Genomic DNA, 12,278 nt, shown 5'->3' with positions numbered 1-12,278 from the left:
CATGGAGATCAGTGACACGTGGTGTCCCTCAGGGGTCCGTACTGGGACCAGTGCTGTTCAATATTTTCATCAATGACATAGGCAGCGGGATCGAGGGCACCCTCAGCAAGTTTGCAGATGACACCAAGCTGAGTGGTGCAGTGGACACACCTGAGGGACAGGATGCCATCCAGAGGGATCTGGACAAGCTGGAGAAGTGGGCCCATGTGAACCTCATGAGGCTCAACAGGGCCAAGTGCAAGGTCCTGCACCTGGGTCGGGGCAACCCCCAGTATCAATACAGGATGAAGGGATGGAGAGCAGCCCTGCCGAGAAGGACCTGGGGATCCTGGTGGATGAAAAGCTGGACATGAGCCAGCAATGTGCGCTCGCAGCCCAGAAGGCCAACCGTATCCTGGGCTGCATCCAAAGCAGCGTGGCCAGCAGGTCGAGGGAGGGCTTTCTGCCCCTCTGCTCCGCTCTGGTGAGACCCCCCCTGCAGTTCTGCATCCAGATCTGGGGTCCTCAGCACAGGAAGGACATGGACCTGTTGGAGCCGGTCCAGAGGAGGGCCACAAAAATGATGCGAGGGCTAGAACACCTCTGCTGTGAGGACAGGCTGAGAGAGTTGGGGTTGTTCAGCCTGGAGAGGAGAAGGCTCTGGGGAGACCTCATAGCAGCCTTCCAGTACTTAAAGGGGGCCTATAAGAAAGACGGGGACAGAGTTTTTAGCAGGGCCTGTTGCAATAGGACAAGGGGTCATGGTTTTAAACTAAAAGAGAGCAGATTCAGACTAGATATAAGGAAGAACTTTTTTACACTGAGGGTGGTGAAACACCAGCACAGGTTTCCCAGAGAGGTGGTAGATGTCCCATGGACACATTCAAGGTCAGGTTGGACGAGGCTCTGAGCAACCTGCTCTAGTGAAAGATGTCCCAGCTCATTGCAGAGGGGTTGGACTAGGTGGTCTGTAAAGGTCCCTTCCAACTGAAAATATTCTATGATTCTAATAACCTACAAAAAATATTTCCAGCATAACGCTCAAATCTTCTAATGCACATGGGTAAATAATCACATGAGACTGATAGAGAAAATTTTTTATTTTGTTACAAAATTTTACATATTCAGTCTAAAAACATGCACATGTAGTCAGTGTATATTAAAAGAAAAACATACAGGAGTTTCAGCACATGCCTAATAAAATAGCTTTTCTTCCTTCTAACAGATTTTTTCAAATCATATACACCAAGACCTAAAGGATGATAGCACAGGTTTTTTACCTATCATGTGGAAAACATTATTAGTGCAGAAAGCTTTCTTTGTTAGTCTCTATAAAGCTTAGTGCTAGCTTGGGACAAGCATATACATATACCGGTACATCAAGAATTATACAGTGCAATCCATTATTCAAAAAATTGTCTTCTAAAAGTGGATTTTGAGAGTTAGCTCTAATGAAGGACTCGGGAGTCGAAACTCCACTTAAACCTAAGTCTGAAACTGTAATCCCAAACCCTCTAAGATCTGCCTAAGGGCACCGCAATTTGCCACCGGCCTCCTTTGACCCCAACATTGCCGATGCCCTGGGAGTCTGGGAAATGCTGGGACCAGTAGAAGCCTTCCTCCTCAGACATTTAACTTTTTTCAAAACCACGTGCTTAAAAAACTTCTTTTTTCAGCTGGTTCCTGATTTTTACTTTATACGATGGTGTAAAGGGTTTTTTTATCCCATAGCAATTTTTACTTTCTACCATACAAAGTTATTCATAAATACCAAACTCAGTACTGCCCTAATTCCTGACTATCCATGATGGATATGGTCTTAAAGCCTCCACTAAAAAAAATTACCGACAGCAACAGCTACCGAAAGCATCATGATCTACTTTCAGTCACGTTTCTGAATGCTAAAGTATCAACTTTAAAAATAGCTTTAAGATAAATACATTTCTACAGAAAACCATCATACAGAATAAAAATAAGAATTTATAATAAGAATTCTTCTAAGAATGTAAAGTTATCAGATAGTCTATGTCTGCAAGTACAGCACATCTGCACCTGATACAGGCAGCATTATGGGGATGCTCAGTAAAAGGGAAAGCTCTTTTAATGTCTGAATAGTAGTATGCATTAATCTGTGAATAAATAATAAATATTTTTACATTGCCTGGCTTCTCTGTATAAAACCTGTGGTTACCACTGACTAAAAGACATAATAGCAAAATATTTCTCTTGGTTGGATACAAAGTGTTCGTATTTCCATTAGCCTATTTTTAAATGCCTATAAAATATTTTCCGAAAGTTAAAAATAGTATTTTGTTATTTGTTACCTATACTGAAATTATTGGCAACAGACTAACTTCTAGCAAAGAACCTGGGAAAGCTTTCAAAATATTAAAAATGTAGAACTACATGCAACGCAGACAAACGTTCACACAACTTTTGTATCAGGTTTGTACAAGAAGTCAGTATGAGGCATAGAATCCATACTTTTGACAATTGGCTGGCTGCTGGTAGAAGCACATGCTGTGACCGAGGATGCTATCAGGTGTCCAGGCAAGGTGTAGTTCAGCTGTATGGTCATTTTTGTTCATGACTTTATGCTTCAAAAATCTCTAAGTTTTGTTCATATCTATCCAGTTAACTTATGCTTAAAATTTTGAAGGTCTACTATAATGGGAGGAAATGGCCTTTTTTCACATTTAATTTCAATGCATATTACTTTCCTACTCATTTTTTTTCTTTAACGTTTTCAGTTTTCTTTAGTGATCTTGAAAAAGCAGCGTAACGCTCTATATTTCAGAGTCCTTGTATGCAAGATATGGATACGTATATCTCGTCTGTTAAAGAACCTTAAGATCTCCTAATGAAATTTTTTTTAAATAAAAAAGACTTATCCTTCTTACATAAAACTAACCTCAGAATTTTGAGCCGGCAACACCCAGCTAAGTCACAAGCTCTTTTTTTATTTTTTTCTGTGTCTAAAAATAGGAAAGGAAATACCCCTCAACCTCTGCGGAATATCAACAGAAAAAAAAAGTAAAATCCCTACAACTCTAGCATGGGATTCAAAAAGAACAATTTACCTATAAAACCGTATTGAAATATAAACCCGATGATGATGAGCAAAAAAAGATTCCGCTCCACTAGTTTGCTGCTCCGTCTTCATCTCACAGCTGCGGTTTCCGGGCACTTTGAGATGGTCTGCCGTGGACGTTGGGGAAACACGAGATATATTTTTTCATCGACTTTTCTTTGCCTTTCTAGGCTCAGGCCACATACCGGAATTCAAGGCAGCTGGCAAAGCAGAATTAAAAGTACAACGAGACTGGTAGTGAAGGGTGTAGTTCCTCAATCGGATTTCACTTACGGAAAGGTATCTATGCTCAGGTGAATGCCTTACGTGAAGGCTGGGCTCATTTTGTCATTCCTTTTACTACAGCCTTGTAAGTTAGTGGCGTGACAAGTGGACGACTGGGGTCAAGAAAACTCTAACAGCGTCTGCAAGGGTCGTCCTAGTCGCAATACTCAGGATTTATCTGTTGCATCTGAGGAAGAATCCGGGCAGCCAGAAAGCCTGATCGGGTTTGTCTCACACGGTGTAGCTTATAAGCATGTGATGGTAATTCGATTTAAACTGGGCCCCCACTGGGGAGGGTCGAGCTCCAAGTCCCACTACGAAAGCCGGCGTTCCTCGCAGGACTGGCGTACCCATGAGGGTCACCTCCCTCACGACCACCACATCAGGCATTTATGCTGCCCGCTGCCAGCGCGGACCTCGGATTACGAGAAACGCTTTTCCCAAAGAGGTCGCCAGTGCCAGGGAATTTTCTCCCACAAAACCTGCGAATGGCTGTCAACCCCCCTCCCTTTCCGCCCGGTCCCTACCAGTACCGCATGCGCGTGCGCTGAGCGGATTTAGCTCTTCCTGACTTTTTTCCTTAGTGGGGAAAACACAGTATGACCATGCTAACAAAGATGTTCCACAGATTTTTAAGAGACTTCCTTCTCCTGTTTTTTGGGAGGAAAAGTTATTTCATTTTTTATATTTTTGGGAGGCACTAGAGAATGTACTGATGCATAGACATTCCTGTGGAATTAACATATCCACTCGTACGACTACAAGAATCTCAGCAAAAGGCACTGCAGACTTAACTTGAAGTAGGAGAGGAACAGTTACTAAAATGCTTATTAAGCCTACCCTTTAGTTTGCAAAGCAACAGACGCTGCGGTAAATTTTTGCATTCTGAAATACTGAAAGAACTCATGAGTTGGCTTCTCAGCTTCCCCGCACTGCTACTGTGCTCCTATTGCACACGGGTTTGCAAGGAAATTTGTCTTCAACAGATGCCAAAAATAGCAGCCAAAAATAACCATGAAGACCCGTAAAATAACCAATAAGGAAATCGGGGGGGGACAAATGACAGTCATGACACTGTCCCGTACTACGTTTAATCCCTGTGGGTGTGAAAGCCTTGTGCTTGAAAGAAATCTTCATGACCCATTTCTCAGTGCGTCAAGGAACAAAGCAGAGTGGTTTCCTATCGAAGCAAGGAACATTAGTAAGTGCACTCCAGCGTGGCATCCAGCGTTCCCGGGGAGATCAGGGTCTGGTTTGCTCTTGACATGGCGTTTATACTCCGTATAATTCCCAGTCTGAGATTTCCCGGCCGAGACGCACCTTGCGGACGTCCAGGCTTCTCTACATGACTGTGCAATGGCATTTCTGCGAGTGGACGTAGCTCCTGTAATCAGCAAGCTGCTTCAGGTACAAATTGGAAGGCCATCTGTGCATCTCTACAAAATTGCGCTCCTCCACTAAACAAAGCGACAAAGGGATTACATGTAACATCCAAACATACAGCACAAGTGCACAGCCTGCAAAAAGCATTTAAAAGAGGTTAAAAAGCATTAAGGATATAAATACCACTGGGAAAGGAAAGACGAGGGCTGTCCCTTTTGCCTAGATCTTACTAGAGTACGGACAGAAGAGTTACCACGCGACGTTCCCTTGCTATTAAGTTAGCAACAAAGAAGTTACTGCATAAAAGAAATGCAATACTCGTTAAGGAGAGGAGAGCTTATCCTAAAGATGGCTAGGCTTCATCCTGAGAAGATAACCAGAGGTGGTCATCAACTGAGAGGGTTTTGCTACGCTGCAAGGCTATGAAGGAGGGTATTGCAATCCCTGTGCCAATAGTTTGTCTCAAGATCACTCCAAAAAGCAAGGCAGGGAGAGCAGGTGAGGACGCGGCGAGATTTTTGTCTTTTATGGCATGTGTCTTTTGTCACTGACGAAATCACGGAGCAGAGTTTGTATCCATTTATTCAGGTGAAAGCCCTTTGCCTTTGCAGAAATACGCATTTTCACCCCCTACCCCAGATTTTCCCGAGGCAGCCTGCAGCGGTGCTTGCCTGGTCCTTGCAGGGGCTCAGACCAAGCCGGCCGAGACCGAGGCACAGCAGAGCCCTGCAGCCTGGGGAGGGCTGAGGTCAGGGAAACTGCAGTAATGATGGGCAGCAGGCAGTGCCCTCCCGCTTGCCTTCTGCAAAACGCAGGGCTGCTCCCGAAGATTTCAGCTGTCGGAAAGCCACTTGACCATTCCGAATTGCAGCCTTGCAGCTGGCCGTGCGTGTGGGCACCTAATGTCAAAGGATACGAGTCTGCTCACGTGGTACCCTTTTCCTCACGTCAATCCCCAGGTGCTTTCCAAAATGGCCAGCCTGGTATCAGCCACCTGCCAGAGACTTCAGAAATCTCATCCGACAGCCAACAGCTTAAGTACTGCTCTGCATCAGCCCTGGATGCTCCACGAGTGGTGGGAGCACGGAGGAGACTCCAGGTGCTGGCACGGCAGACATTTGGGGGGGTGACTGATATTGCACGGCTCCTCCCCGAGTTACTCAGGCACTGTCAGAGCAGGGTCTGACCATGCTGATAAGTGATGCTGCCTATCAGAAGCATCACTGCATAAGTTTCATGACAGCCTCATGCACAGCCTGATACCCATCAGGATAACTGCAACATGGAGACAGAAGTGCTATTATTATCACTTTCCCCAGCAGAAAAAAAAAAAAAAACATTTAATAAGCGATATTGATAAATTGATATCTCACTGTGGAACTGGAAAATGGGTAATGGATGGAAAATGGGTAATGGAAAATGGATGTGCCTAGGTCGAGCCCTGCGGTGATCCTGAGCTTTCGGGTCTCTGTGCTCTCCTGCCTCACCAAGGGGAAGCCAGAGGCAGCTCCCACCTTTATCAAATGGAGAGGACAACCTGATTCCTGCAACTTCAGGAGAACCTCAAGGTTGTTAAGACCGAAGCCCTGTTGCGAGGAAGATACCACAGCGTGTTGTCAAACACACCCTGACACCTGAACCAGCAGGAAGGGAAGCAAAGCGAGTCCACTGTGGACCGAACCCACTGGTGGGTGACACCCGCCAGCACGGGTGCCCTGCTCTTTCATGTTTAATTCAGATCGGGCTATACAAAACGGGCGTTTCAGAAGATGCGCAGATGGGCCGCTGGAAGACGAATTCTAGGTCCAAATAAAGCAGGGGGGGCCTAGCTCTCCTTTCTTTGCTCATAACGATTGCAAAGTCATCCATCATCACACATACATATATGAGCCTTGCAAATGAGGAAAGAGGACCTTTAATGTATTTTGGACCAAACAGAGCTTCGGCTCACTGATAAGGAAAATCCTCTTCTGGAATACACTGGCCCCATACCAACGGTCTGAATACAAACCATGGGTCAAAGAAATGCACTCGTCAAGATCACCTTCACCAGGGTGATGAAAAATCCCATAGTCAATGAGCAAAACTTTCTAGAGTTACAAGTCAGGAAACAAATATGTTGTTTGGGAAAATAAATATCAGTTCCCTGGAAGAACCTGGGTTTATTTACTTGAATGGACATTAGTTATTTGATTTCATGAGATCGCTGGGGAGTACTGTAAGAATCTTATCTTCTTCAAAGAAAACCCCAACCGTTAAAGAGCAGGAATTAGAAGTGACTCATTACCTTGAATCAAACGTACAAACTAAACAAAATTATATACGTAAGGTGGAGGGGTTGACATATGATGACCAAACCGCCCTAGTCAATTCAGTTATGGGTGGGAACCCGGCCACCAGCACAGGAACCAAAAGACAAGGGGAAGCGTTTGCTGGCTATGCTGCTCCTCATGTGTCGTGTGCTGGTCCCACCGTGGGGTGGTGAACCATCCAGTTCGGACAGACTCTGGACTGGACTAGACTGTATAGCCTAAAGACGTCCTAATTGCCTTCTCATGCAGGAGCAGTGTTGTCCAGTACTTTGCTTCTGATCTGAGCAGAACTGAAAAACATCTCTTGTTTTAAAAGTAATTGATAAATTACCTGAAAGGTCTTGGAATTCAGGCTTTTGACTGAAGATGAGGTAGTTAGTGGCAATAAAATGAAGAAGCCAGGTTGAAAGGCAATCGGAATTGTGAAACTGCAAGAAGAAAGGAAACAAACGACACTTAATGCTATCACGTCTAAAACACAACCACACCTCACATGTCAAAAGATTTCAGATTTCCACTGTCAACGTAGTTTTATTTACTAAATAAAGTTTTGACTGTAGGAGATAATGAAGGAAAAGTCATTGATGGAAATACGTAAACAGATGGAGACCCAAGAATGAACAACAAAACTCCCTCCCACAGGGGTGTGACCTAACCCCTGGGGCTCCTTTGGTCATCAGTCTTCGAAATTTTTGTCTTCTGCACGGTAGCAGAGCTTCAGAAAAAGGCAGGTAAGGAGCGTGGCATGTTGGTTTTGTTGTCTCCTCTTTCTCCACAAAATCCTGTTCATGTAAGACAATATCCTGCCTGAGACTTCTAAGCAATTCATTTTTGTTTTCCTCTTGTTTTCCAAATCTACCTTTACTGTCTCTCTCTCTTTTTTTCAGCTGCTCATCTTTTCTTTTCACGCTTTTCACGTATTTCAACATTCTGTCAGGTTGGATCTCCTTTGCCACGTGCATATAATACAGTTTTATTTTTGACTAAAAGAGGAAGTAGTGCACTTTCACTTGCCTAAAACACATCTTTTCTGTCAGAAGTTGCAATTAAGCTGAATTACTGCAATGTGTCCTTGATGAAGGAAATCACACAGATTGTGGTATGACTGCACGTTCTGCAATAAAAGGCTGAAGAAGGCCTTATTTTAGCCAACCTTGTGCCATGAGGTATCCCTAATCAACATATTGTATATCAATGTTTGTCCTTGGGAACAGAAATTATTAAGATCCTAAAAAATCTTAACAATTACGTTTCAAAAACAAACAAAACCCTCACTAATTAGAGTCAACTTATATATTCTTATTTAATATATACAACACATACCTTAGCTTTTTTGAGCAAGCTAACAATACTGAGACTTGTGGATGCCAGTTCCCTGCTAGGCATGCTCTGAAGCTGTGTGATAATGTAAAGCTCACAAATATGCTGGAGTCTCATTACTTGGTACATCTCTGCACAGATCAAGAGAGACATAGCCTGGAGAATACTGGCTGAAAAAGAAGAAAACAGAAGTTACAGGTGTTTTACCTTTTTGACAGAATGCTCAAAGCCACTTTTCACAGAGTCATCTTTTAAACACCTAACAACTAACACAAAATCAAACTGCTGTCGATCACTTTATTTTTCATTATTATCATTATAAGTTTGCTGTATCACTCTCTTTTTCCGGATAAACTATGTAATTAACAGGAAAAGAGTAGTTAGTACTTTTTAGAAGGCAAGTGTAATAAATTGTAGTCAATAACCTATATCTTGAAGATGGTGAGTCAAGTGCTGCTGGTCTCTTTAAAGTAAGTGATAATTAATAAGAGGATTTAGCTTTCTAGCTTCTCTTTCAAAAGAGAACCTCTACGATACATGCACAAGAAAATATAGTGAAAAGGCCAAAGAGAAAATAGAACAACCGTATTTTTAAAAAAATATGATACAGTGGTTGCATATTTAAACTGATGCACAAGGAAATGTTAGAAAGACTGAAAAGAGAAACATATGGAAAACCTAAGAACAAGGTAGAATTATTTGAAAAGAAAACAAAAGCAAAAATACATATCACACCATCATTCATTCATTCATTACGTCAAAGGAAAATTATCTGTATTTAAATCATATTTCATATTTAGTATGTAGATTTTCTTCTCATTAAAAAAGACAAAGGTTAAGACACAAAGAATACTTTAGCTCAAATTTTCTTGCCAAATACTCTGACATATTTATTTTCTGGTTTTACATACAAATAAGATATCCATGTGTATAAATAAGCTATTCTTGCAATTTAACCTACTTTATATTAAACTTAAAAAAATATATGCTAAACAAAATGACAATTTTGAAATAAAACCCAGAATTAAGATTAGAAAGCAATATTATTTTGAAGCAGAAAGAAAATTCCAAATATTTTAATCGGCCAGAAATTAAATTTCACAGGTTTTTGAGTCTTGCTATGTAAGCACAAAACAGTGACAATCATTCTGCCTCCAGCTGGTTTTACTTGAATAAGATTGATTTATTCTTTTACTGCACAATATGAACAAGTTCTCTTTCTTGAGATGTTATTCATGAAAATATTGGTATTTTTCAATGCAATAAATGCTGTTACATTGCTTTCTATCAGTGCCCCACTGTGGAAAAAATAAGTAACAGATATACGTGTATTTTTAAATTTTCTTACCTGGGCAGCAGGAGTCGGTATAAAGATACTCTAGAAAGGAGAGGAAAGTGTCTTTGGAAACCCCATACACTGGAACCAGAATACTATTTGCTTCTAGATAATTACCATTAAACATAGCTGCCATTACCTCACAGCGAGCTACCAGAACTGCTCTGTGGGCTGGTACAGTTGCACCTGCAGGATGCAAGACAAAATAGATGGTTATTTGAAATACACTGTAATATCTTGATTTTAAAGCTTATATTTTCTCAGAAGGACTTCATTTCACTCAACATGATTTAAAACAATCTGAGTGTTTAAAATTAACAGTATCTAACTGATAATTAATGACACACTCACGTTATACCAGTCAAATGTTTACATCTGCCTAGTAGCCACCAGCGAACAAAAAGAAATACTAAATTTATTATGACAACCTGCTCCCAACACCAAGTGCTCCAACCAGGGCAAACTTTTATGAGTTAAAAACAGGCTTTCAACTAGTGTAAAACCTGGCACCACTGGAGTTACACCAGTTTACACTAACTGAACCTCTGACCCATTGCATAAATATGGAGTGCTGTGAATTATTATGCAAATGGGTATTTTGTGTTCATCAGTAGTCCCATTGGTAATGAATGTGTGTTCCAGACGTCAGACTTTCACATAACCACATGAAGTAGAGAAAGGCAAATTATCGCAGATGAAATGCTGTTAAATCCATTAAGTAAGTGTGAATTTAACCAGATTAAGTATTTTGCCTAAGTGAATTTCCTGATGGTTGTCTTACGAAAATAACGCTGATAAATTTTTCCAGAAATTTTTCCATTTTGTAATATTTGCAAGTGAATAATTTACTTTACTACAGCATTTGTACGACCTAGTAAGGTTAACAGCCCAGCGCAGTAGAGGTCTTACAGGCTCTTAATGAAAATGTTGACAGCCTGAGCTGCCAGCCCTGACACTCAGACTTCTGCAGAGTCCAGCTGAACTCAACAGTCCTGTGTGCAAGAAAGTGCCAAACAAGTGCCAGACAGGACAGCAACCAAAGACAGAATGAGAACTTACAGTCAGATATTAATGTTTTAATCAAAATTATAATAAACAGATCAACTGACATGCAAGATAAATATACTGTAAATGCTTACATAGAAGTTACTGTCTTAATTTCCTCCTTAACCACAACCCTGCCACCTGCGTAATTCCTTGAAGACATCTGCACTTTTTCATTTTTGTCCTATTTCTATTCACCTGTGCTTCTATTCCAAATTGTCTAAGCTTCATACAAAATTTATGTATTTCTGTATAGAGAGAACACGTCAATGGTGTTATGTATTTACACACGTAACATGAGCAACACACGATGCAGACGTGATGTAAGATATGCATGCAGTTTTGTAAGTGCATGCAATTGGATTATTTACCTACTAATTAGGAGGTTCAGTCATGTTATGAGTCTTTACACAGACATAATAGGCTCCCATTTTCAATGGCTCCCAAGTACTTTTGTAAGCTAGAAAGCTCAAAGCAACCCCCAATATTCAAGGAATTAGACTTAAAAATGTATTTGCCTGATCAAAACTGAAGCCTTCAGTTTCTCTTAGTAATTATTTAATTTTAATACAATTATTGTAGCTGATAAATTAGAGAAAAAGGCTTGGAAGTTTTATCAATCATTAGGAAAAACAGTTCACATTTTAGTAGTGGATAAGCACACTTTTAAAAAAATACTTGTTCAACCCATTTGGCAGTAATTTTTTTTCTGTAAAATATATAGTGGTGGTATGGTTTCATCAACTTCCCACAAAGCCTCTCTCAGGATTTGGAACACAGAGATGAATTGTTCATGTCATTAAACTCAGCATCAGTATTTTGTTCTCATTTTCAAAGATCTTTTTGTTTTTGTTGCATATTAAACAGAACATCTAGAAAGAATCTGCTTGTCCTCGTGTGCTTATGTTTGAGGGATTAATGCTTCGTATTTGGCTCTGAGATTTACAGCTGAAAAAAATTAAACAATTGTCTGATCCTAAAAGACCATTTCTGCACGAAGGGTGGGTGTGGACAAATCAAGAAAATCATTAGCATTTAAAAACCATCTCGTCCTTATTCTCACAAAAGCATGCAGCACTTTTTTCCCCCTGTATCTTTATTTTTAAGGGTGAATGCATTTAATTTCCAGAAAAAATCAGCCGTGACAATGCAGCATATTGGTGCACCCAGGCACATTCTTTGCAGATAAAAAGGGAACAAAAGGCGGTTCCACTGGCATGGCTCCTGCCCGTGCCTTTGCAGAGGAGCACTTGGCATCTTTGTGAGCAGACCTATGCAATGCCACCAACAACCTCTGTAACTTAACAGTCTGTTACAGACAAGTCAGCATGGAAAGTCAACCTCTGCTCCCCCACATCTTTTTAATCCTGGCCACAAAGACGACTAGATAATTACCATCATCTCAACAAACTTTTTTTTAAAAAAACCCAACAATTTAGATGTTTCTTTTCACACTTGTAGGGTTAAGCAATAGACAGGTCTAACCTAGGTGCCTGCAAGGCTGCAGGTTGCTTTCATAAGGAGTCACCTATCATACAGAAGTTGCAGA

The 12,278-nt window shown here is 41.2% G+C and overlaps 1 protein-coding gene across 1 annotated transcript in view; it reads right to left on the bottom strand.

Moving 5' to 3' along the window:
• Window positions 1–1,091: 1,091 nt before the first annotated feature.
• The window catches only part of RHOBTB3 (Rho related BTB domain containing 3), a 30,847-nt gene continuing 19,660 nt past the window's right edge, over window positions 1,092–12,278 (bottom strand). The window contains exons 9-12 of the mRNA XM_072860801.1: window positions 9,698–9,871; window positions 8,353–8,519; window positions 7,361–7,457; window positions 1,092–4,791 (exon numbers count right to left, since the gene is read on the bottom strand). Coding sequence (XP_072716902.1) covers window positions 4,676–4,791; window positions 7,361–7,457; window positions 8,353–8,519; window positions 9,698–9,871 — 554 coding nt within the window. The 3' untranslated portion in view covers window positions 1,092–4,675. The remainder of the gene's footprint in view (window positions 4,792–7,360; window positions 7,458–8,352; window positions 8,520–9,697; window positions 9,872–12,278) is intronic.

Source organism: Ciconia boyciana, chromosome 4 (assembly GCF_034638445.1).
Source record: "Ciconia boyciana chromosome 4, ASM3463844v1, whole genome shotgun sequence".
Lineage (NCBI taxonomy): Eukaryota > Metazoa > Chordata > Aves > Ciconiiformes > Ciconiidae > Ciconia > Ciconia boyciana.
This window is presented reverse-complemented; position numbering and strand designations above follow the sequence as displayed.